General features: G+C 39.1%; 1 protein-coding gene across 1 annotated transcript in view; it reads right to left on the bottom strand.

The window, feature by feature from the left end:
- WDR49 (WD repeat domain 49) overlaps positions 1 to 27618 on the bottom strand; it is a 145813-nt gene that overhangs the window by 25623 nt on the left and 92572 nt on the right. The window contains exons 11-18 of the mRNA XM_049628591.1: positions 25774 to 25904; positions 23308 to 23406; positions 21520 to 21684; positions 19322 to 19509; positions 18325 to 18522; positions 13529 to 13710; positions 4476 to 4585; positions 2285 to 2431 (exon numbers count right to left, since the gene is read on the bottom strand). Coding sequence (XP_049484548.1) covers positions 2285 to 2431; positions 4476 to 4585; positions 13529 to 13710; positions 18325 to 18522; positions 19322 to 19509; positions 21520 to 21684; positions 23308 to 23406; positions 25774 to 25904 — 1220 coding nt within the window. The remainder of the gene's footprint in view (positions 1 to 2284; positions 2432 to 4475; positions 4586 to 13528; positions 13711 to 18324; positions 18523 to 19321; positions 19510 to 21519; positions 21685 to 23307; positions 23407 to 25773; positions 25905 to 27618) is intronic.

The raw sequence follows: 27618 nt of genomic DNA, 5'->3' as shown, positions 1-27618 counted from the left end.
AAACCACGAGATCATCACCTGGGCCCAAGTCAGATGCTTAACTGACTAAGCCACCCAGGTACCCCTCAAATTCAACACATTCGAAACTCAACTCTACTCATGTGTGTCAAACTCAACGTATCACTATCTGAAGTCACCCAACGCAGTCAACCTAGGATCATGTGGACTTCTGCCCTACTTCATCCCTGATGAATTTCCTTACATTGTTTCCTTCATCTTGACTTGCCCTTCTCCTCCTTCACCCTTTGGACTCCTGCTTCCCCTAAGTCCCAGCTCAGATGTGACCACCTCTCTGCATTCCTTCCTATGCCCCCACAGTTAATCTGGCTTCACCCTGGATGCTTCCACAGAATATGGTGTCACAAGTCATGCATTCTGTTGTCCTCAAAGTCTGCATCTGCCTCTCCCTTTAGTTGATGGAACTTAAAAAAAAAAAATTCACTCATAGGGAAGGCAAATAAGTGGAAATACTGAAAAGAGAGCAAAGGATGAAAAGCTGAAGAAGAAAATAAAAAAGAGGGATGAAAAGATCTTTTAAAAAAAAACTGTGTGGAAATTACAGGAAAAAAATTTATGTTGTGAAATCCAGGAGAAAAAATTTTCTTTGAAAACTTATTAGAGTATTTTGGGTATGTCCATCCAGCCACTTCCCCCCCCCCCCGCCCCCGCTCCCCACACGTACATCCACCTGCCCATAGGAGAATTCTGCCTGCTGCAGAATGTACAAGGTTCCTCACAGGAGCAGGACCTCGCACTGCTGAGGACAGGTGTTTGCTGCCCTCACTGCTGCCCTCTCCCACTTTCTTGTCCCCCAGCATCTGCATACTCTCTGTCTTCTATTTCCCTTGCCTCAATTCTGATCCCTTGCTCCATCTTGGTTTCTTCCCGTGTTCATGTTCTATGTCTCTACTGTCTTTACACTTTGTCCTGGCTCTGGGGATCTTTTCTTACTGTCTGTTCCTCAGATTCTCATCTGTCTGTGACTCAGAAGGACAAGATAAATGCTCCCCATATTTATTTGTAAAAGATGAATCATCCTGGGGGGAAAAAGGCAGGATGATAGATTGAAAGCTCTGTCAGATGCACAAATGGCTATTTAGAGCCCTAAAGTTTATGGATTCATGGTTTTAAAAGAAATGAGCAGAAGCCATTAGATGACTCTCATGAGACCAAATAAATGATTATAAGTTTAGAAAAGAAAAACTCTGAGTAAAGGCAAAGGAAGCTGATAACAATTAGACTGGAAACCATGGCAATGAGGAATGACAGCTGTCCCTTGCTCACAAGTAGAATTAAAAAAAAAAAAAGTGTTGACCAGCTGCTCTCCTTTTCCACAGGGAACCAAGCAGAGACAAGAAGCTTAAACTTCCTCCAGCGTGGACATAAAAAACAAAACAACAACAACAACAAAAACCTCCTCCCTCCTAAAGGGTGATTATTTCTCAGGGATGATGTTGAACCCTCATCCCAGAAGATTTGAAAAATTTAGAGACCACAGATCTCAGATTGTTTGAGTATAGTTCTGATCATCTGACTGTGACAAGTTGGAAATGTGCACTTTCATTAATTATTTTAAATGAGTTCCCTGCCGGGTCCATATGCTTTCTGAGTGCCTCACTAAGATTCAGGTTGTGCCGGCTGCACTCCCGGAAGGCCCCTCTATGCGGGGAGGATTTCTGCACCGAAACTCTTCTTCAAATCCTTAGGAACTTGGAAGCCTGTAACAGTCTGAAAATCAGAGCCTTCTTTTGCACATCTTGTTTCTGAATCTCCGGAGATTACTCACTTATATTTTCTAAGCTGAGCTTTCTTGTCCTCTCATGATATTAGCCCAACACTGCAGCTGGAAGTCTCGAACACAATGCACTTTAAGTAGCCTCTATTTATAGTGTTCCACATGCCAAGAACAAAACCAGATTGTCAAAGACTCGGTTCGAAAGCGGTCTTAGGATATCTCTTTCTCTGGTATCAGTTTTGAAAATGAAGATTATTTGGGGAAGGGGGTTCTCATCCATGGCAGACTCAAAATACATATTCATGGCATACTGACTTCAGAAAACTGACAAAATAAAAATACACTTTTTATGTATTCCAGCCTGTTGGCTGCCCTTTTTGAGAGCACAGATCAACGGCTGAGCTATAAATCTTAGCAGTCAAACCACGCTTCCTTTCACTGCAACCTACAAGGCAAACACGTTACTTCCACGCTTTCCTACTTTGTTTTTTGAAGTGATTGAGTTGAATGGGGACAGATGATGGAGGGGTGTGGTGGCTGAGGACTTACTTTCGGAGAGCAATGGAGGCTCTGGAATTTGGGAACACTCCTCCTTTGGCTCTTCCCTGAAATATTTCTCTGGGTCCCAAAGAAAAGCTGGTTTGGTCACTTCAGGCAGCTCTTTCAGGGTTCCGATACTTAATGACCTGAATGCACCTTGACGACAGTGGGTTTTAGGGGAGGGCAGGAAAAAAGTAGAGTATCATTAATTCCTCAGAAGGAGCTAGCATATTTCCAAGTTAACTTTTTAAAATGTAACCTTCCTGTTACTCAGCTGGTACAGCTGCAGTGATCAGCGATGCCGGCAAACACAGCTGTTCACGATGAATCCATGGTCCTTGTATTCAAAGGGACCAAAAGGAACTTGAGGCCCCCCTTTCATTTATTTTTTTATTTGGACTCTTTTGCTATGTTCCCTTGAAAGTGTGTATTCTGCCATTTTGGAAGAGCTCCAGTTTCTTTTATCTGCCAGAAAACTGCATCTTTTGCGGGACGGAATCTTGTTTTCACCATTTAACAACGTATCTAAAATTTTGAATGTGCAAGTACTTTTTAATTTCGCTAACATGTAAACCAGAGCTGTGCCATTGTATTTAAGATGCACACAATGAGACAACAGAAAGGAAAGGTCTTTTATTCCTGTGCCTTAAAGCAAAGTCTCGGACAATGGGAAAAGTTTTCGTTTTGCTTCACAGGATAAATGGGAAGTGCTTCGCTTGAGATGTGAATTTATGTTTGTTTGATTGTTAGCACTGCAAAGGTAGGAACTGTGCTTTTGTCATCATGGTGGTTCAGCACCTAAGAAAAGTGAGCTAATACATATTTAGCACTTGCTATGGGACAAGTCATGTGCTAGGTCAGCAATTCTCAAATTTTGCCAGGCATCACCATCACCGGGAGAGCTTGTAAAAACATAAGCTGCTAGGGGCTCAGTAGGTTAAGCATCCGACTCTTGATTTCAGCTCAGGTCATGATCTTGCAGTTCGTGGATTCAAGTTCTGCGTCAGTCTCCGTGCTGATCTCTCTATCCCTACCCTGCTCATGTTCTCTCTCTCTCAAAATAAGTAAATAAACTTAAAAAAAATTAAAAAAAAACATAAGGTGGTATATATCACTCCCATTTCTGATTTACTAGGGTAGGGGTGGGGCCCCAGAATGTACATTTGTAAGTTCCAGGTGATGCTCATGCTGCTGCACAGGGAACAGACTTTAAGAATCAATATGTTATATCGAACCAAGGGAGACATCTTTACAACCTGTAAAGTATCAGTTCACCCTTCTGACAGATGAGGAAATCGCAGCCCAAGATATTTTAATAACTTGCCTGGAATTTACATAGCTGGTAAATGGCAGACCTTCAACATAAGCACAAATACGTTTCACTCCAAAGGTCACGCTCCAAGGCATAATAGCAATAATAATAAGAGTAACATTAGTAATAAAATTGTATAAGTTTCTATAATATGCCAGGTACTGTTGTATGTATAATATGCTTTATACATATTATCTCATGTAATCCTGACAAAAAGCCTATGGAGTAGATTTGTTTATAAATGTGCATTTAATATTAAATAACAATGTAGGTTTTGGCAACAAAACTTCAGTAGAAATTCTAAAATCAACGTATTTATTCTATCAAAGTCTATCCCTTGGACATAAGTTGAAATAAGATTTATAGTGAGTGAAATAGTTTCATATAGTGGAGCTTTACGAAATTATTCTCATTACACTTCTAAATAATACCCTTCAGTATGATAACAACTCTTGTTTCAATTACTTTTTAAATAATTCTTTTTCTGGTTAGCCCCAACCAAACTAATATTGTTCTGTATAGCTTTGGGCTTCCTGAGGGCAAAAATATATTTTATTCATTTTCATCTCTTAAATACTTAGGGGACAGAATTAGCGTTCTGTGCCAACTCTATTTTGGATACTATAGTGGGCACTTTGTGTGTGTGTGTTTTCTGGCTTAGACCTTACACTTCAGCCATTTGTATGCTGTGCAGCCTGGGACAAGTCACAGTCTCTCTGATGTGTCTGAGCCTCACTTTTCTCCTTTGTTAAATAGAGATCACAGGACTTTACCTACCTTTATGAAGAAACACCAGCATTCCTGGCACATAGAGTAGCTGTTTGTTGCATGTATACCAATCTATAAAAATAACAACACTATAAAAATATGTCAACAGTGATTACTTACTGTATGATTTTTGTATAAATTCTCCCTTGTAATGGTTATGTGTTTTTTTCTTCAAGATATTTCTTTCCTTATATTTTATACCTAAATTTATGACTTCTGATGGTCTGACACTGGAAGAAAATAACACATGATGAAATAAAATATCAACCACAAAGGATGAACAGGTACTTTCAGGCTTTAAATACATACCTTACTTAGACAAAAAAAAAAAAAAAAAGAAAAGAAAAAAATCTTTATACTGTGGACCTAAGGGGCAAAATTTGTTAACACTAATCAAGCCATATCTTTGAATAAAATGTTTGCTAGCCAGGTGATGATGTAAAAGGGTAAGAGCTAAGTTAAGGCCAAGAGGCTAGTTAAGCAAAGATTTCCATAGCAACTGGCAGGTCAGAGAAAAAACTATCCAGAAGAAAATTTCACAGAAAAACACACTATTCTTGCCCTGTATACAAATTATATGGGCTAATCAGTGGTATGTGTCAAAAACTTATTCAATGTGAGGCGTGAATCGTCACTTATGATATCCAAAATGCAAAAAAAGTTCAGTAGTTTTGAGGCTTATCATATGAATCTATAGGAAAAGTTTAGATTAACTTGACTGCATGGAAAATTTTTTCTCAGTAAAACAGCGGGAGTGTAATCATTATTTAGCTGTCCCTAATTCCTGCCAGAAAACAGGAAACGGTCTCAAATATAGTTAGCATCCACTGTGTGGACCTTCACCTTGATAGTGACAAGTTGCGTTGCCAAAAATCATTATTCTTCTCTTGGAGGCATCAGGTCAGAAAACACACCCATTTTTCACACAATTACTGCGAGCCCTGCGGCCTGCCCTCTCCCTGCACCTCCTCTCCTTGTGTCTGTTAGCCCTCATGGTTACTGCCCTCCCAGCCCCTAGCTTTTATTCTCAGTTCTGCTGCCTCCTGAGTAGCTGCAGAACCTCGAGATGTTTCCTATACTCTCAGCCTCAATTTCCTGCTCTACACAATGAGATTCTTACTGTGGTTTTAAAGCAGAGGAGATGGATGGCTGTTCAGCGATGTGCCTAATAAATAACAGTATTCAATAACTGTTCACTTCCTTCCTTATCCTCTGCTCTATTTGGCTGGTATTTCCCAAACTCAAGAGTTTAAAATATCAATACAAGTGAAATTAAGTCTATGTATCTCAAAGTTAATATTGTGTGCTCTTTATACAGCTTTACGTAGCGATTTATTGATTGCTTTTTTATACAGAAATAAACTTTTCATTTTAGAGTAATTTTAGATTTACAGAAAAGTTGTGAAGACAGTACGGAGACCTGGTATATCCTTCACCCAATTTCCCTGTTGTTAACATCTTATATTACCATTTATCACAATTAAGAAGTCAATTTGGTACATTACTATGAACTAAACTCAATATTTTATTAGGATTTTCCTACTTTTTTCCTAATGTCCTTTTTCAGTCCTAAGAAATCACATTATATTTAGCTTTCTGACTCCTTAGCTTCCTCTGGTCTATGGCAGTTTCCCAGACTTTCCTTGTTTTTCATGACCTTGACAGTTTTGAGGAATACTTGTCAGACTTTTTTGTAGAGTGTCCCTCAATTTGTGTTGCTCTGATGTTTTTCCTATGGTTAGATTGGGGTTATGGGTTGTGGGGAGGAAGACAATGGAGATGAAGTGCTATCTATTCTCACTACATCTTATCAAGGGTACATGCTATCAAGCTGACATTATTGCTGATGTCAACCTTATCATTGGCCAAGGTTATGTTTGCTAAGCTTCTGCCCTATAAAGTTACTTTTCTCTACCTTTTCATATACTACTCTCTGGAAGCAAGTTTCCAAGCACAGCCTATGCTTACGGGGGGGATGACAATGGGATTTAAGCTCTGTTTCCTTGATTGGGTGAAGTATCAACATAAATTATTTGAAAATTATAGATTTTTAAAGGAAATCCTTGGCATCGAAAAGACTAAAGGCAGGTGGCATGTTTTCCCCAAAGTACGCTGTAATAGCTCCCTCAAAATGTGCTGTCCCTCTTGAATAAGAGGGATATTTAGCCACTATCTGGGCTTGGAAATATTATTTAGCCACTATCTGGGCTTGGAAACTGTGAGAGTATCCAGAGACAGTCATTTTCAGTAAGAGAACTTGTAACAATAAGAAGTTGGTGGTGGGCACAGGAAGGGTAAAGAGTGGTGCAGTTACACCTTGTAGTTATCACATCGGGAATATTTTTCCCCCCAGAAAAGTATTACTGTTACAAAGTGAGGTACAAAATGTTGAGGGAGGCCTAGAAATAAGGAGGTCTATCTTGGCACTAGATAATACCAGACCTTTATTTTCCCCAAACACTCTGAATTCTTTCCCACTTTTAGGCCATTTGCTTCCTGGCTGTCATCCAGTGATACTAAAATCACTTTGTCTATCTCCACTAAAGAGTTTAATCCACAGAGGGAAAGGGGCCGGCAAAAACTAGGAGAGAATCTCCTGGGACTCACAACAAATTGTACTACTGAATTGACTGCCAAGGAAACATAGCCACAGTGATAAAGCTCTAACCAAAGGGCAGTTCTATGAACCACGAGACAGCAGAATCAACGTCATGTTCAAAGCCCAACATACTGCTTCCTTTCCATAAACATTTGACATTTGGGGGGATGGTTACTATGAAAATGCAAACACAAACTTGGAAAGAGACGAATATTCTCAAAATTCCAATATTCCTACTGGAAGAAGACAAAAATGCAGAATAATGCAATAAAAAGCCTGGATAGAGTTAAAACTTTGCAAAAAAGTCTTACATGGTGATGCCAAAAGGGCGCCTACCAGGGGCTCTGGCAGCCTTGCCATCAATTCTATGAGAAAGGCTCTAACTGATCTCCTGTCTCTTGGTTCAGGGTATGGAAGGAAGGAATGACATGTGACAAGTCCCCAAGAGCCTTACTAGGCATTGAAGGAAAGTGAAAGCAACTAGAGTTGTGGCTTAGCATAGCACGTACTTGATAAAATATTTGATCACTCAACTCAGAATCCAATAACTGTTCCTTATTGACACATGATGCTTCTTGGACAGGCAATATGGAAGGGCGGCTAAGTGCAATGTCTCTAGAGGCAGAATGCCTGCTTGGGGATCTCTGGTTCACCTTTTTACTGATGGGTGGACACTGGGCAGATCACTCAATGTCTTCCTGCCTTCTTTCCTAGTCATGAAATGGGCACTGTAACTGTTACCATGCCAAAGATCACAGTGACAATTAAATGAGTGAAACACATAAAGACAGTAGAACTGTGCCTGGAATATGGTAGGAGCTCCATAAGTACCGACTGTTGTCACTTTAAACAAGAATAATAAAACATTTTCCACTCAGAGTAGGAGTTCCAGCACCCCTCACGGACAATTCTAATACTCTTGGGAACTATCAAATGATAAGACAAACAATAAGGAGATGTGGCACTTCCAAAAATTATAATTTGGTGTTGTAGTATTTTTATCACTTAAATTTTAAAACTGAGTAGACTTTCATTTGTCATACATGGGCAAAGGATAGTTATTGCCACAGATTGTTGGCAAAAGTAGACTGTCAATCCTCCAAGTGTTTTATGTCATATAAGGCCTAATTTCAAATGAGCTTTAAAAGTTTTGTATATTTTGTCTTATAGCTGTCCATAAATTTTCTAATTTAATTTCTCACATAAGATCAATTGGCAGGATAATTAGGTAATCAACAGCATATAAATAATATTAAATATCAATTCTCTCTTAACCATAGGAAGGAATTTAGAACATCATTATATTTTCTCAAGTCTAAGAAACATCAATTTCAAGTGTGCCTTCTGTCTCATAGAAATTTACGGAGAAATTAACGGAAATTTGTTTCATTTCCCATCTGATTCTTTTATCCTGGTTTCTGATAATTAACCCTTTCCCCATAAGTAACTTTTTTAATGGGAGCCAGTGAAATGTGTCAAATAGTAGAAGGCAGACTTCCTTTTTGTTGCCCTAGAGTAAGAATGAAGATCAAGGAGAGAGAGAGTTTTTTACAAATTAATAGATTTGACTTAACATTAGAATCATTCTATAATAAAGAGTGGTTCAAAAACAGAGAAGGCCAGGGGTGCCTGGATGGCTCAGTCAGTTAAGCATCTGGCTCTTGGATTTGGCTCAGGTCATATCTCAGTTTTGTGGATTCGAGCCCCGCATCGGGCTCTGTGGATTCTGTCTCCCTCTCTCTCTGTGTACCCCTCCCCCATTTACTGTCTCTCTCAAAATAAATAACCTTAAAAAAACTTTATTTTTTTAAATACAATTTATTGTCAATTTGGTTTCCATACAACACTCAGTGCTCATCCCAACAAGTGCCCTCCTCCCTGCCCATTACCCACTTTCCCCTCTCCCCCACCCCCATCTACCCTTGATTTGTTCTCAGTCCTTAAGAGTCTCTTATGATTTGCCTCCCTCCCTCTCTGTAACTTTCCCCCCCCTTTCCTTCCCCCATGGTCTTCTGTAAAGTTTCTCAAGATCCACATATGAGTGAAAACATATGATATCTGTCCTTCTCTGACTGACTTATTTCACTTAGCATAGTACCCTCCAGTTCCATCACGTTGCTGCAAATGGCCAGCTTTCATTCTTTCTCATTGCCAGGTAGTATTCCATTATGTATATAAACCACAACTTCTTTACCCATTCATCAGTTGATGGACATTTGGGCTCTTTCCATAATTTGGCTATTGTTGAAAGTGCTGCTATAAACATTGGGGTACAAGTGCCCCTATACATCAGCACTCCTGTATCCTTTGGGTAGATCCCTAGCAGTGTTATTGCTGGGTCATAGGGTAGTTCTATTTTTAATTTTTTTGAGGAATCTCCATACTGTTTTCCACAGTGGCTGCCCCAGTTTGCATTCCTACCAACAGTGCAAGAGGGTTCCCATTTCTCCATATCCTCGCCAGCATCTATAGTCTCCTGATTTGTTCCTTTTAGCTACTCTGACCAGCATGAGGCAATATCTCAAAAAAAACAAAAACTTTAAAAAAACAGAGAAGGCCATCTTTAAGATGGTGAGTGCATCCCACAGAAATTATTCAGAAAGAGTCTAGGATGTGCTTCTCTTAAGGATGTGTTAGGAATCAGTCTAGTGGATGTCTAATACCTCTTACAAACTCATTATTAAATTATTAAAGGTTAATAGACATGTGGGGAAAAAAGTTCACTCTCACAAATAATCAAAACATTCAATTTAAACCAATGATGAGATCTCATGGCAACAGGTTTAAGACAATGACCACACGCAGTGTTAGTTCACAGGCGGCAGTTACTATACACCGTCTACACTGCTCCTGGAGGAACCCACATGGCTCAGAACAGCCATTTAGCAAGAGGACCCAAAGCCCTTTGCAACTTTGGTCTCAGCAACTTCACTTCAAAGAATTTATTCTAATGATGAATTCAGTTGGGTATTCTAACACGTATGCATCAAAGTGTTTGAAGAAATGTTTCCCTGGTTAAAGTTTGTTAACAATCTAAGTGTTCGGAAAAAAAAAAAGAAAGAAAGAAAATGGTTACAAAACTAGATAATAAGTTCCTAGGGAGTCATTGCAAATGTTGATGTCTGTGGACGCTCCTATTAATTCATACAGAAATGTAATCACTGTGGATTTTTTTTTTATTATTTAAAACAACTTTTTTAAAATGTTTATTCCTATTTGAGAGAGAGCATGAGCAGGGGAGGGGCAGAGACAGCAGAGAGACAGAATCCGAAGCAGGCTCCAGGCTCCACACTGTCAGCACAGAGCCTGATGTGGGGCTCGAACTCATGAGTCATGAGCTCATGACCTGAGCCGAAGTTCGATGCTCAACCAACTGACCCACCCCAGGGCCCCTTCACTGTGGATTTTTTGAATGATAAAGCAGGTTATAAGCTAGGTATGCTAGACTCCAGTTTCATAAAATGTGCCTTTATTTGTTTGTTTACATGCCTGGAGCTAGAAATGCCTAAGTGCCAGCAACAGTTTTGTTACAGGTAATTTTTTATCTTTTTCCTTGGTGCTTATTTGTGCATCCAAAATTTCTCCTAAAGGACATGCATTATTTTTGTAATAAAGAAATATTCTAAAGTCATATTGTCTGAATTCTTCATTTTGTCTATAACTTTTCTAGGTAAGAATATTCTGTGTGGGTACAGAAACCAAACATGCGTTAATTAAGAAAAAATGCATGTCTGCTGTGGTTTTTGTTCCCTATTTTATCCTTTCATTTCTTTCTTTCTTTCTTTCTTTCTTTTCTTTCTTTCTTTCTTTCTTTCTTTCTTTTCTGAATCTAAGGAAAGAAAAATTCCATTTCTCTGCATTAACTGTTAACATTAGGAATTTCTATTAGTCTCTTAAATTCTATATTCATCTTTATCTCCCCAGGACTTAAATTGAAAATGACATTTTACCACCTACCTACTTCTCACACATAATATTATACAATACCTTAAGTGTTATGGAAATCTGTTATTTATGCATAAACCAGAAGATAATATATGCTAAGATTTTTCTCCTGGAGACAGGATCTTAAGAGTTAAGCTGAGAATGTAGCTTTAAAGCATCTGATGTTTCCCTTTATTTTTCCTGCTTCTCCCATTTTCTATTGGCTTTTCCTTTTCGCATCTCCATTTTTCTTACCGTTTCCCCTCCATCTGAACATACCCCCACCTGCCTACGGACTCACTGGATGTGCTCTTTCTCTCCTTAGTTCTCGTAAATTCTCTCACATATTTTAAAAAAAATAGTTTTGCATATGGATAAGAACTGGCATGATTCCCTCCTTGCATTTACTAATCTTTTGAGGAATGAAGACATTTTCCACTTGCCAATTACATTGCACTTGTATGTTTTCCATGGAGGATCCCTGGTTGTGCTCTTGGGAGAAGTGAAGGACACCTGCCAATTCTGAGGATATGTTTTTAGCCCTTTTCTTTCAATTAGTTCAAGAGCTCCAAAATGACTTTATTCTGTACTATCTCCTTACAATAAAGTCTTAAACTTGTTTGAATCAAGTCATCTGACTTAGAGCAGAAATTTTAAAAATCACGGGTATTTTTTACATACTGTCATTTGAAAAGATGAAGTAGAATAGAGGTAGCTCTGCTTTTTACTGCTGACAACTTCTAAGGAAAACTTGAATTAAGGAAAAAAGAAGAATTGAGTGTGTCAATAGGAATGGAAAATCCGAATATTAGCTGAAATACTCTTAAAAAAGAATGTGTTCTAACAGTTGCCTTCACTCTGCTAGGAGTGTGACAGGAAGAGAAACAATGATCTATCTGTGTTACCCTGGGGTAACTTTATTTCCTTATCTGTAAAATTGTGTTGGGTGGCTGGGTGAGGGCATTTTTATCGTGTCTAAAATCTTTCTATTTCCAGCATTCTATTATTGTACAGGATTGGTCATGCTATATTTCTAAATTGAAAAGATCCTTCTGCCTGAAAGTAAAATGCCACTTGACATTTCAGCAAACCATAATTCAAGGAAATGGAAGAACAAATACCAAAGTGTAATTTAGTGTAACAGGATGTTTAAGGGGATTTTTTCCCCCTTCTCTCTCCCTGTCCACCGAGGTCCAAAAAGTCTGAAAGCAAAATAATTAATTAGTTAAGAGGCAAAAAGTATTCTCATCTTCCAGAGTGAGGTGATAGATTCCTGGGGCAGAACCAGGAGATAGCTCTGAAACCAACCTGCTGATACCCAGGCCAGCCACCACTCTAGGATATAAATAGACCAAAGATGCCGTAAAGAGAGGAGCTGCACTGAGTCCAGCTCCCCTGGGGCAGGAGGGAAGCTTCCCCTTCAGTTCCAATTTCACCTCCCATGGACCAGTCAAAAAGTCTAGTGTATGCCCTCTGGGGTAACCATTAGAGAGACGGAATGGATCAGTGGCTCATTAATACCTGCAAAGTCTACAGGCAAAAAGCTGCGGCTGAAGCAACCCATGTGAACAAGGAAAGAAGGGGCAGCCGGGGAGCCATGGGTGTGGCAACAAGGTGTGAGCTTCCTATGGGCCAAGCTCAAGTTGACTCGGGAGAAGTGGGGCAAGTGGGGAGGCCTGCCATTGTGAGAGACTGTAACAGAAAAACACTGGATATGTATTACCGAAAGTAACCCCGGTTAGTGGGGCTAGGCCATAAGAGATTGGCCAGAGAACGCGCTGATTTGGAAATAGGCAATGCAGAGGTACCTGAGAATAGTCGTTAAAGAACCTCCCACCCAAACTCTTTAATGCAAACTATGTACTTTACTAATCATAAAGTATCAATATTGGTGCCTAAGTTGTAACAGATAAACCACACTAATGTGGGATGGGAGTAGAGAATGTACTTTCTATACTTTCTGTGCAGTTTTTTTATAAACCCCCCAAAGGTAATATGCACATGGTAAAAATTTTGCTTTCATCTGTATCAAAGAAAATACAATGAATAAAATCAGCCTTTCGAAAACAATAGTTTTTGAGTCTGAAAGATGGAATTATGAAGGCATGGGTTAGCAACAGTGTAGGAGACAAAAGAAATCAGTAAAACTCCCTGGCATTAGAGAGTAAGAGGAATGTGTAAGAATGGGATCTAGCAGAGCGGGGTGAAGAGAAGAAAAGGCTGAACAAATGAAGAAAAGGCAAGAGTTAAAAGGAGAGTCATATCTAAGACTCAAAGGTAAGCTCTTCGAACCTCTGTCATATAAACCCCTGTACATGTTACCAAAACCAGAAGCAAATCTGACATACATTTTGAGATAGATACGTACATACATACACACATACAGTGTATCATTTTTGGGGAAAAGGGCTAATTTCCACAATTAGATTGATGATGGAGCAGAAACAGAAGACTAGAAGATCCTGAATAGAAATGGAGACAAGAAATCAAACCAGCTATAATCCTGAAAATATAAATTCTCCCCCCACCACACACATCCTTGAAGCAGTCATTGGATATTCCATGTAGAACAGAAGGAAGTTTGGGTCAATCTTACTTAGGTCTTATCTAGACTCCAGTTGGCATCCAGGTGACACTTAAAATTACTTACTTGTATGTGGAGTCATCTTTGTTTTTCTTGTCAAGTAGAGAACGTTCTGGTAGGTCTAAACATGATTCTTCCTTAGAAAGTAAAGGAATTTCTCTTATGCTTTCTTCTTGACTCTCACTTTTCATTACATTAGTATCCCTTTTAGGAAGGGAAAAACTGTTTTCAATTTGCCAGTGCTTTTCCTGAAAAAACAGACCATTATTTTATTTTTATGACATTTATTTTTCTTGAACATTTATGTGCTACACTTATTAACTGAAGTCCTGGGTACACACACAAAAAAATAATGAAGCGTGGTTTTTCAAAGTCATTACAGTTTTATAAGGGAGATGAGGCATATATATGTAACTTTATTTTTTAAATTTATTTATTTAAATTCAAGCTAGTTAACATACAATGTAGTATTGGTTTCAGGAGTAGAACCCAGTGATTCATCTCCTGCATATAATACCCAGTGCTCATCCTAACAAGTGCCCTCCTTAATGCCCGTCACCCAGTTAGCCCATCCCCCAACCCAATACCTCTCCAACAACCCTCGGTTTGTTCTCTGTTTTAAGTCTCTTATGGTTTGCCTTCCTCTCTGTTTTTATCTTATTTTTCCTTCCCTTCTCCTATGTTCATGTTTTATTTCTTAAATTCCACATATGAGTGAAATCATATGATATTTGTTACACGTAACCTTAATAAATGTAGACAGGACTAAGTTGTAAGAAACAAACATTCTCTGAAAAGATAATGAACTACAAAAAAACTGAAATTCCCACTTTACATTCTTGAATAGCAAGATGTATGCTTACCAAAAAGAAAAACAAAACTTTTACCAAAAAATTACCAGTTAATTTTTCATACAACTGCTTTCTTTGCATCTTCCTAAAAATATCTCAAAAACCAATCAAATTATTGAGCATTTCCTTCCAGAAAATATGTTACATGCTAGTTTTCACGAAATTTGGCTATAAGTCTTAATACGTTTCCACCTAGCAGAAGCTCTCATTGACATTCTATTTTATATTTGAAAAACAGAATCAATTTCCTTGTCTTGTGTCAATTCCTATTATATACACGGGAATGCATGATATGTGTGATATGAGGGAATTAGGCATCCCCAGGATATCTGTGTGGCCTATAAACTGATAACTTGTCAGCAGATATTGCATAGTAAAATGGCTACAGGGGCCGGGAAGATAATGCCAATGAATGAATCAAACCTCATATAAGGTGATAAGTAGCAAATGAAGTTCAGCCCCAGTGCTCATCATCAATGGGAAAAGTGGGACGACAGTGAATTAGAGAGAACCCATTTTAGAGTTACTCTCAGGGACTGACATGTTCTTTTTCAAGAGAAGCAAGAAATCTGGATCTGGTATGAAATTTTTAATTGTTTAAATACGAGCAACCAAGTTGGGCATCCGGGGGCCTCAGTTGGTTAAGCATCCGACTCTTAATTGCAGCTCAGGTCATGATCTCACAAGTTTATGAAATCGAGCCCCATGCTTGGGATTCTGTCCTTCACTCTCTCTCTCTGCCCCTCCCCCATTCATGTACATTCCCTCTCTCTCTCAAAATAAATAAACTTAAAAAAATGAGCAATGGGGCGCCTGGGTGGCTCAGTCGGTTGAGCGTCCGACTTTAGCTCAGGTCACGATCTCGCGCGGTCCGTGGGTTCGAGCCCCACGTCGGGCTCTGGGCTGATGGCTTGGAGCCTGGAGCCTGCTTCCGATTCTGTGTCTCCCTCTCTCTCTGCCCCTCCCCTGTTCATGCTCTGTCTCTCTCTGTCTCAAAAATAAATAAACATTAAAAAAAAAAATGAGCAACGAAGTCAAATTTTAAACACTGGGTGAATAGGCACAACCGAAATCACTGGCCCCCACAGGACCAGGAGGAGAGGTGCCAATGAGCACATTCTGCCCAATACCACGGTTGTTAGTGTGCAAAGAGGGGCACCAAAGGCATGCATGTGATACCTAATTTCTTTCGATAATACAATCATCTGACAGTCACCTGGGACGAGTGTATCTCCACAAAAATGTCATCCCCACCCCGTTTTCCAGTGCTAGAAATAGACATACCACACCTTTACTTTCCAAAATCGAACTTGAAAACCAACCACGGATCCATAGGTACGTTATAAAAGTTATTTACACTTCTGAAAATAATAACTTCATCCATGATATATATTCAATCACCCGGCACTAAATTTTAAATATTTTAATCAGACTGCATGTGACTGGAAAATTAAGTCTTAATGCGGGAAATTAAAGTACATTGTTGTTTTTGTTCCTATTTTTAGAACTGCTAGGCCAGAATTAATTAAACTGAAACACAAATGTAACATTCAAATGTAAGGCAAAAGTCATGACACTGTACACATCAAGTTTGTTTAGCAAAAACTGTTCTAATCATAGTATGTTGACTAATTGGGTCTCTTCTCCTTCTTATCTATGCATTACCATCTGCCTTCCATATCCTTCTGTTCTTTCTCCAAAAGAGTGCCTCTTCTTACACACCATGAGAAAGACATTCAAAACTGCTATTTTCCAGTGTCAACTAATTTATTGTCTTCCCTCCCCCACTCCTCTCTTTTCTTCTCACCCTACCCTTTCCCCTTGGGACTAGCGGCACCTATATTCAAGACAGCTTGATCAAAGTGAGCTCTCAAGGGAAAACAAAACAAAATAAAACACAAAAACAACAATGACAAAAAAAAAAAAAAAAAACCTTCAAGCAGAAGAGACCAGGAAATCCAGCTGTCCCCAAGTCTGCCAGCCTTTACTTTCTAGGACTATCCCAGCTCTGGTGGCTCTTTTTCCTGTCTTGAACATAAGGAAAATACCGAACTATTTTTACACGGGCTTTTTGAGGCTAAAATCCTTCAAAATACAAAGACTTTATAAAACAGCTAAGGACAAAAATCAAAGGCATAAAAGTGAACAATTTTACTAGCACATGCTTCTTCACCAAAATAAAATTTAGCCACAGATTCTGTTTGGTGGGCACAATATGGCACCCACACCTAGAATGGGGCTATTTCTTGCTTCAGCCCCATCTAAAGAAATCACACTCCAGGTACCAGCCACTTGATGAGGCTTTGTTTCTTTACCTGTTGTTCTAACCTCTACCTCATCTCTCCGGAGCCCATGAGGCATGGCATACAGCAATTCAGCACTGCATTAACTTCCTCACTTACAGAAGCATCTTTCCAACTCATTTTGTGCTCAGAATGCCAGCTGTGCTCCTCTGTCTCACTTACCACACACCTACACACATACCCATTTGAGTTCCCACTCAGATGCTCTTTTTCCTGACTGGGGAAAGTCTAGCACTTGCCTTGGGTACAGGGCAGAAGACACTATACAGCTCTTGAGTGTTACCTTGGGGCTCCCATATTACCCAGCCAAATATGGGCCCACCATCCCAGATTATTTTCTGATTTACCATCACCCTTTGTGTCCCATAGGGTTGGATAAAATTCTTTTGGGACAGGTTGACATCATCAAACTGATTCAAAAACAGAGCAACAACATATTTTGTCTTCCAGCATGAAGATAGTTGCTGTGTTCTCATGGCATGAGTGGCAATGGGGGCTACAGGATAGAACCCAGCCAGTGAGCCAGACAGAAATAAAGGTTTCAGCCTGACCTCACGTCACCATGCTTCAATAGTACTGGTTGAACAGGTCTGGGGCGCCTGGGCAGCTCAGTTGGTTGAGCGTCTGACTTCAGCTCAGGTCATGATCTCACGGTCTGTGAGTTTGAGCCCTGCATTGGGCTCTGTGCTGACAGCTCAGAACCTGGAGCCTGCTTTGGAGTCTGTGTGTGTGTCTCTCTCTCTCTGCCCCTCCCCCACTCATGCTCTGTCTCTCTCTGTCTCTCTCTCTCTCTGTCAAAAATAAATAAACATTTAAAAAAATTAAAAAAAAAAACCAGGTCTGTAATTTTGTACCCCAAATCACAAAGAAAACAGGAACAGAGTTCCCATGAAAATAAATGGAAAAGATAAAAGAAATGTGAGACAATTAATATTTCCTTTCTACCATCCCCCCAACTTCCATTTCTCTTAATAGGCAGGTATACATGAGAACTTAGTTTCATAGGAGGAAGAGGTTAAAACCATGAGCTCTGAAATGAGCCAGCTTGAGTTAAAAGCCAAACTCTACTACTTATTAGCCTCTGTGAGCTCAGGAGATTTATTGAAACTCTGTACCTGTTTTCCCATTTGTAAAATGGGAATCATGAGAGCTCCTCCCTCACTGGATGAGCAATTATAATTACATGAGATAATTCATGGGAGACCTAGAACAAGACCTCACTCACATAGGAAAAACTCAGCAAATGTTAGCTATTGTTATTTTGACAGGAGTAAATCAGACATAGAATAGGAAGGTTTGTTTTTTTCTAAAATTTTCCATATTTCATTATTATCTTGATTATTAATTGACATTGTCCTCTATCTGTTTAAGAACAACATGGTAATTTTTTCTACATTGTATTTTTACTAAGCATTGAAATGGAAGAACTTCATTTATTTTAGAGGAGAAACTTCTCAGCAATCCTGGAACATTTTGAGCTGTATACAGCCACCATCTTTCCATGTCTCCAGAGTCTTCCACTTGATGGAACTGTCATGGTTACTGGTAAACAGGACAAGAGACGCCTGGAGCTACAGCTCTAGAAATGGAAGTCAGTTCTTTCATGGCTAATGAATATTAACAGCCGATGAGATTCAAATAGAAATCAGCCCAACTTCATACTACATGTCACGTAAATACTAGAATAACAAAGAAGCAATATTTCTACCTGACCAAAGATCCAGACAGGAGCACCGAAGACGTCAGTCACACAAATGCTGCAGTCTGCAGAGGAGGAGATAATCAGTAGGCGGCCGCCCGGCTTACACATCTCTAAGGAACTTATCCGGGCTTCATGAGGTCGGAATGATCTTATCAGAGTTGGGGCCTGTGTGACTTTGCTCTTACTGGAATTAAGACAGTACTCCTGAATAAAAAGAAATGCCAGCATTCTAAAAAGTCCAAATATTAAATTCTTCCAGTGACATAACACTTTTTTTCTTAAAACATCTGATACGGAAATGAAAAAAAAGGACATTTGGGAATAATAATCTATTCTCCAAATGCAAAAGAATAGTTCATGATAACAGAGTTCAGAAAAATGGTATTAAGTTTCAAAAAAAAAGTTTCTAACCGATTTGCGTAACTCGAGACGTTGAAAGAAAGGAAGAGGGGGAGGGGAAGAATGACAAGAAGAAAAAGTGAACAGGGAAGTCAGTTATTTGATAGAGATGAACTTTATCATGTGTATATAGATGTGTATTGTACAATTGTACAATTTTATGCGATTGTACGATTTTATAATGTTATTAGAAAATTGAGCAGTTTATCAGTGACAGAAAACTCCCAAACCAATTCAAGAGGACAATAATGTTGGATGAAGGGCCAGTACTCTTTCTAAATGAGGTTTACAATCTCATTTCAAATAAGGTACATCCTAATTATTTATGCTCAAACAATGCTGCAGTACCTGACAATACCGCGTTTCTGAATTCGGTGACTGACTTGACTACATATTAGCAGAAGATTTTCAATATTGAGAAAAATCTAGTTTTCTCCAAACATCATGGAAGAAATTTCTCTGCTTAAAGCATGTAAATGTTTCCATTAAAATACTCAGGCTGATCGTGTCTTCCCTTACCCAGGACACAGACAAAACCGAACTCGTAGTTGTCTGCTGTCAAAGGCAATCGAAAATAATAAGCATGAGAATTCTTTCAATTTACTTCTATATTCCAGATTTTCAACTGTCCATCCAGATCTCCTGTGGCAAGGTATTGGTTTGACTTATCAGTAGACATTATAATGGATCCAACTCCACCATGAGCCAAAAATTCAGCCAGAAGTTGCTTCTTAAATGTGTCCCAGAACCTGACATAGCCAGAACCTCCACATGAGACCAGGTTAGCTCCTCCTAACATATAAGAGAACACCTAATTAGGAAAATGTGACAACAAACACCAGAGAAAAAATATCTTCAGTGGCTCACCCTGTGGGAAGCATAAGGATGTTGGAGAGGTAGGCAGTCCTGATACCAATTTCCAGCACTTTCACTCTCTCAAATATAAAATGGACATAATCCTATGGTATCCTTACTGGTTTGGGTGGAGTATTAAATGAGATAGGAAAGGCAAGATGATCCATTACATTTAGTTCCTTTTCCTCCATTCATTATTTCGATAAAACTGGGTTTTTAAAGCTAGATAGACTTAATTTGTTACTCCAAATAAATTTACAAAGATGTTATAATACTCCAGTTACATAAACTTATCTTTCTTAATAACCCAGTGGACACATACACCAAACAAGGAAAATTCCTCCTGCACAGAGCTGGATGCATATATTTAGTTAGAGCAGCATAGTTATTAATTACTCTATGTGGCATCATGCTTAGGATTCTATTTATGAGCTTGTTTTTAATTTTTCATCAAGAATTCATTAGAACCCCTTATGGAATACTCTTTTGGTTCATAGGCCTAGAACTAACCTTTTCATTTTCTATTTTCAAAAGCCTTGTAGAAGCACTCTACCTAAATTATTCTTCTGTGGCAAAGTTCCTATTATTATTTGATAAATCTGTAGATGACTTTCAATTTACTTCACAAATGTACTGCCGATTAACAATCATATCTGTTTAAGGTAGAAATAATGGCATGTAGCCGCTTCAGTGGAAACAATTTGGGAATACTGATAACATTAAGAAGAATTAGTGTTGAGGAAATGAGAGCAATTTCAGGATAATAGTTCATTTTGTGACTATAAGTGAGTTCTAGAAAATAGAGAGTGTTAGAATCTAACCATTTCAAAGTCTATCCTGAATACTCCGCCAGGTTTCTAAAATTCTATAAGGATATACCTTTATTGATTTTTTTAATGGTGCAAATTTTTATATGAAAATCGTGCAGATTTTCTAGTTGCAAACTGAATATGGGAAAATAAATATGGAAAACACGGCTCAGATATGTTCAGTTTTTCAAACATATAATATCTATATGTCTAGATACCTAACATTATTAAATGTATTTGCCTAATATTAAGAAAAAAGATAAATTTTAGATAAAAGGTAAAAAGGATGCATTATTCTCAAAAGCAGATTTTTATTTGGGGAAGATGCAGGCTGTGTCAACACTATGCTAACATAGCCACTGAAAACAAGGTAGAAATTAAGCAAATGGTTATTTCATTTACATAATATCAAACAATTACAGTAAGTGATATGATGGCAACCGTCTTAGCATACAGCTCAGCAACAGCTCTATCCTAAGCACTCCTGGAATCTATCCTAAAAATCAGGACTCTGACTTATTCTGGAAAGTAGGCCTAACTGGTAATGATACCCAAAGCATTACCAAAAAACAAACAAACAAACAAACAAACAAAATTAAGAAAAAAGCAAGCAGCTCTCTTGACCTAGGATCAGCAGTTATTTCAAATTCTGCTATCGCCCTAATCTCCAAGATTCCTACTATTTTCTCCTAGCCCATTTTGATACTAGGTGCCAGCAAAGTCTCAGACTCTATCCTTCTGGCACATGTAGACCTGAGCCTTGGCTCATATATTTGAAGCATATTTCTTGCTGTACCCTCTACCCTACCAGACTTCTTTAAGCCATGGCTAGAACAGTGATTCTGATTGTCACCCGTATCTAATTGTTTGCCAGAGTTTTCCCACTCTGCTCCTGACCTATACAGCACTGTATAAATCACACGTCGGGTGTAGTCTGGTTCCTGCCCCTGGATCCTTCCTCCTGAACCCTGACCTTGTTTGCTGTGGCCTGTGACTTCCCATGACCCAGCACTGATTCTTAGCTACCCAAAGTCAAGCTCTATGGGACCTAGATAGGAATAAACTGTCTTCATTGCTCCCTTTTCCAATGGTTTACAAATATATCCATGTACGATCAAACTTGAAATATATATTTTACCTGTCTCTGCAGTGTTTTTTCTTGCTTCAAGGATGCAAAGCCTCACAACAGCATTATTGTATTTGGTGTTTGTCTCAAAGGAGCAGGGTCCCAGGGTAGCCTGGTTTGCACTGGGGCAGGCAGAGTGGCTCCTCCCAGCACTGAGAAGCTTCTGAGGCTCTGTATCTGTGATGGATACAAAGCTAGGTGTCTTCATGAGGAGAATCTGCTCTTCAAACAGATGCTTATGCAAAACAAGAGGCCCGCCTCCCTCACGGTCTCTGGTGAGTCTATCAAGTCTCACAAAAGGCTTCCAGTCAACATCCATTGAACCTTCCGCTATTCACTTCTTCAACACCAACTTGAAAGGCTCATTTGATTCCATTCTGTTGTGCATATTACATACACACTTAATGTGTTTTCCCTTGATATGAATTAACAGGGACTTCATTTCGTTGTCACTGTTAACATCTTAGAAATCCTGATGGGTTCCAGACAAATGTGATTCTAATATGGTAGCATTTTCAGCTTATCAATCATTAATATTAATCTTGCGAATAATGTAATGAACATGAGCTATAATGACTATTTAAATATATTTAAATGATCATTCTTAGCAGTATTGTTTGCTAGGGAATTAACCTGGAGAGGGCATTCCCAGTGGTCCTTTAATTATCACGTGACATCATCTCCAGACCACATTAAGAACTGGGAATATTCAGAATCTATGAACAGTGTGTGCATAGTTATGAAAAATCTATACAGGAATATCTTCAAAATTTCAAAGCAAGACATCTATCGCAATGCCTCTTCTGTCTTTTAGAAGTCTGATATTACCCATTTTTCTTATCTATCTCTCTGTGGTTTTCATTGTAGCCACAATTAGGTTTGCCGTAACAGCAAGACGTCATTCTCCTGCAGGCAGAGGAAAAAGCAGAACTGCACCCTCTCCATGGAGGATTCAAATGAACCCTAGTGCTTAGGTCTTGGCACATAAAACAGGCCAGAGCCTTGTGGCTGCAGGTAAGTAAGCCCTAAATCTCCTAAGGGCTTATTCTTAACAAATTACTCCCTCAGTTTTCACACACAAAAAGCTTTATCTGATGACCTGTCCTTTCCTACGGTCCAATTCAGCTCTGTGAGTTTATCCAATTGAGACAATAGAACCTCACCGGGCTGTGAGGAATGACATATTCATTACCTAAATAAATAAGTCTAAGGAAAAATCTTCAGTATCTAAGGAAACCGAAATAAAATGTGAAAGGCAATTGTCAAGACATTTTGCTTAAGTATAAAATATTCATGTGCTCTGCTAAACTCCCATAAAATACAATATACTTCCGTCTCATGCTCCTCACAGGTTTCTAAAGCAAGAAATAATTTAAGATTTCCAGGTGGCATAATATTTAATACAAGCTCTAGACTGAGCCTGAGCAGCCTATCAAGTGAACACGAGTTCCTATTTTCCTACTGAGGGGTACCAAGTTTCACTCAAAGGCAATTTGGTGAGGTTTATTGGCAAAAACTAAACTAGATGGAAATGAGAGGCCTGCTCCCTGCTGTCAGTAATTCAGAAAAGCTGATGTGGCATAAAGGCAAGAAACAGCACGCCATGGAGAATTTGCTAAGCCAAGGAAATCTCAAGGTTCTTTTTAGTCACTTTGACAAGACAACGGTATCACTAATCCCTTGTGCTTATAGCCAATCATCTATAATTTAGGAGCAAGCTGTATCAGGTACATGCATAAACAGCTAAGCCTACTGTGGTTTGATTCAGCCACCTTATTTTAGTTTCAAACTTGCACTCACCCCATTTTGATTTTAGCAGCCTCTGGTAATCAGGGTGAAGGACGTAGTGAGCGTTTTCTGTGTTGTTGTTCCACAGAATAATTTCTCCATCATAGCTTCCTGTATGAGCCAGGATGGCGAATGTAAATTGTCAGAAAGTTGGAAAATATGAGCAACCGCAATGAGAAGTCATTATCATACTACCTTATGCAAAGTCTGGCACATAGTAGGTACTCTGTATTTTTGGAAACACGAGTGAATAACTAGTACTTTGATTAAACTTTAGAACTTACCATCCTCATAGCACACCTGTGTATTCACTGTGATAGAAATTACCGTCATATCTTTTTATTTTATAGTAATCAGTCATTCAGAATAAGGGCTTTGTAATTAAACAACTTGAGTTTGATTCCCCATTCTACCACCTACTGGCTGTGCACATGTGGGCAAGTTATTTAACTCTACCTAATGCCACAATTTCTTCACCTATAAAACTAGATTAAAAATTATATTTATTTCGGGGCGCCTGGGTGGCTCAGTCGGTTAAGCATCTGACTTCGGCTCAGGTCATGATCTCACGGTCTGTGAGTTCGAGCCCCGCGTCGGGCTCTGTGCTGACTGCTAGGAGCCTGGAGCCTGTTTCGGATTCTGTGTCTCCCTCTCTCTGCCCCTCCCCTGTTCATGCTCCGTCTCTCTCTGTCTCAAAAATAAATAAACGTTAAAATTTTAAAAAAATTATATTTATTTCATAGGGTTGTTGTGAAAAACAGAAAGTACTTAGAATAGTGCCTAGCATATTATAAGTACAATTCCTAATAATCATTATGCTTTTTTTATTGAGTGAAGGAAGCAAATCAAATCATTCTAAGTTTCTGTTTCCTGCATCTATTCACCTTTTCTTGTGTGTGTGTGTGTGTGTGTGTGTGTGTGTGTGTGTACACGCTCACATGTTTTCTTTTCCTTCCCTCCCTCCTATATTCTTTACTTAATAATGCTTTCTCCAATTCTAAAATTTTCCCTATAGAAAATCCTTCCCTACTGCTCATCGCAGACAATATAGAAAAGCCCAAATAGTGAGACTCAGTCTGACCAAACTTGTCCTGGGGAGAAGCAATACATGACCAGACTGCTGCTCTTAGTGGCTCAGTGAGGAGCACTCCCTACTGAGCAGAGAGTCAATGTCAAGTGAAGAGGAGAACAGAAGAGCCAAGTTTGAGTGCAATGTACAAATGGTGTCTTTCTTGGGATTTGGAGAAAGAGAGTGATCCATACTAAACTCTGTATTGTTCTGGAAGGAGTAACCTGTGTAACTCAAATATTGGCCAAGGATGATGGATTTGCATGGATTAGCTGTATGGGGGAATATCCACCTTCTCCTATGATTTTGAAAGGCTTATGTTGTAAGGTGCTTGACCAAACATTTTCACATAGGACTGAAGGGATGATAACGAATGGAGAAATCATCTACCCACCAATTACAAGGGCCTCTTATGACACTTTTGCAATACAAAGACGCAGCCTTATAGCTTATTTGTCTCCATCACATTTCAGTATGTCATTCTGCCTGCAGAGATGGACTTTCAGCAGCTATCAAGCAAATTCAACTGCAGAGTTGGCCCTACTGGAAAGTAATCAGGTAAGTCCTGAAGACAGTGGAAATTTAAGTGTACACAGAGCTGTAAGCCTCATATTGTAACACGTCATAGACATCCTGGCTTTTTTATTATAAGTTTTCATTCCTCTTAATTGATGACATTTTGGGTTCTATTAAAAAAAATTAGGTTGTCAAAATATGGACTCTATAATTTCATGGTGCAATCTATTTTTATAACTTGTTTTCTTTGGCCAGAAACGATACAATGATTTCTGATCCTCTTTCATTTGTCACATCAAAGCATGCCCATGGAACCTTTTAAGGGCTTGCTTGGATTTGTAGACATTTTGTGAGGTCGGTATTTAACCAACATTACTTAGGCTAAATTGTGTCAAAGGGTTAGTATGTTCCCATTATGAAATATCTGAGTGCCAGAGAAGTGTGATTCGTTCCCATCATCCCTAATGCTGTTTCTGGGAAAAGGATAATAAAAATAAAAGCTAACCATTTACTGATAAGCTTACTGTGTGTCACGCACTGTATTAAGCCCTTACCCAGATTATCTTACTCAGTCTTCACTTTAAACCAAGATATTGATAGATTATTGTTAGCCAGAGAAGGCTATGATTACAGTTTAAATAACGTGTTCGATAGGATGCATTGGTAAGTGGTAGCACCAGGATCGAAAGCCAGGTAGCGATGTTCAAGAGCTGACAGGCGTAGCCACTAATATATTGCCCTAGAGATAAGGACCAAGGGTAGCTGTAAGGGCAAAGGCCAATTCTTCAAGAAATTTGTCCATTTTGGAGTTCTGAAAAGACTTTTTTAAAAGTGACTGAGCCAAAAGAAACCAAACTTTCAACCACCGATTGTCAAGTGAAGGTTCAAATAACCTGTAACAAGAGTTTGTGGAGGTAAAAATGCAGCGCACAAGATATCATCACAGTGCTGTATTCCACCTTTCCATTTCTCAGGCTGGATGAAATATTGATTGAAGTTTTGTAGACGGAACACAGTAATAGCCCTAGTAAAAAGGAAGTAAAATTTAGCTGTGAAACCAAATGTGATGTAGACATTGAGTAGCCAACATCCATTTGTCATCCATAATCCTGAACTTCCTACACTAAACTTTTTTTTTTATTTCTCTTTGAATTCTCTGGTATATTATGAATATTTAATACTAGAAAGTTAATTACCTTTTCACAGTCATTAACATTAAACATGTATGCATTTATCAGATCAATTATCCACCACCAAGACTCTAAACAACATCTCCCCATATGGGTACCATGGAACCACAAAGACTTATTTGACAGTAACAATAAAAAATGACATGAGTCTGCGAAGAAATAATATTTGGTAGTTTGAACAAAATCAGTAAGCTTTCTTTTCATTAGAGATTCCAGAAGAGCTAACATGTTAACATTCCCTGTGGCATTTTCCAGACTTACCTGACCACAGAGTCCTTTTTCATATAGCATTTCGAAGAGCTATCATTTGTGAAACCCACTTAGAAAATGCCACTCCAAGGGAATAGGACTCTGGACAGGTACATTTTGAACAGAAATAATAGTTTTAAAAAAGCCAATATCTTGGGGCACTGCTGTGAATTTGACAGGCCAGGATGGGCAGAAAATGAAATGCCTGGTGCCTAGTAAAGAAGGGAGGAGCATGAAAATTAAATTGTGGAGGCATCAATGCCACCTTGTTTCCACTTGATGATTTAAGTTCTGGCTACCAGATTGTACTAAGTCTCTCTCCTTCTAGAGGCAAACACATCTCAAATGAGCGTTTACAAACACAGGCTTGGGGTTTCCACCCGCACTCTCTCTTCACCTACCCGAAATCCCGCTTCTATTCCTACCGCTCCAAAGGTCTCCCAATTGCTCTATCACAGCAGCTCCTCACTCTGAAGGATGTGGCTTTCTCCTCCTGAGAATTCTTCTCTTTCTAGTACATCCCACTTCTCTTCCTGACTTCCGGATCTTTCATTCCCTATTCTCTATCCCCCCTTCCATTCTTTCTCCCTTTCTTTTTTAATGTTTATTTATTTTTGAGACAGACAGAGACAGAGCATGAATGGGGGAGGGGGAGAGAGAGAGGGAGACACAGAATCGGAAGCAGGCTCCAGGCTCTGAGCCATCAGCACAGAGCCTGACTCGGGGCTCGAACTCACGGACCGCGAGATCGTGACCTGAGCCGAAGTCGGACGCTCAACCGACTGAGCCACCCAGGCGCCCCTCTCCCCTTCTTTTACTATGGATGCTCCTTACTGTCACTTCTCTGTTACTCTCTCTCTACCCAAGTGGGCTTGTGCAGGGAATCCACATACCGCTGTAAGTTGCAATCTTGCTTCTCTACAAATGGCTCTAAAATTTATCTACATTCATAACTTTTCCCAGTGCTGAGAAGCTCCATTTGCCAGCTGACAATTTCATATAATTTCCCATCAGCAAGATATCAAGAAATCCAAATTTTTCATCTTCCCTCCACACCAGGTGTGGATCCTAAATTCCCTACTTTGGTTAACAGTTACCAGCACTCCAGCTTCCTGTGTGTTTCTCTTCCTTAGGCACATCAAATGCTTATATTCCACCTCTGTGAGATGTCACCATATTCATTCCTTTTTACTTAAAAAATTTTTTTTTAATGTTTATTTATTTTTGAGAGAGACAGAGACAGAATGCAAGGGGGTTAGGGGCACAGAGAGAGGGAGACACAGAATCCGAAGCAGGCTC

The sequence above is a fragment of the Panthera uncia genome, chromosome C2 (genome assembly GCF_023721935.1).
Source record: "Panthera uncia isolate 11264 chromosome C2, Puncia_PCG_1.0, whole genome shotgun sequence".
NCBI lineage: Eukaryota > Metazoa > Chordata > Mammalia > Carnivora > Felidae > Panthera > Panthera uncia.
This window is presented reverse-complemented; position numbering and strand designations above follow the sequence as displayed.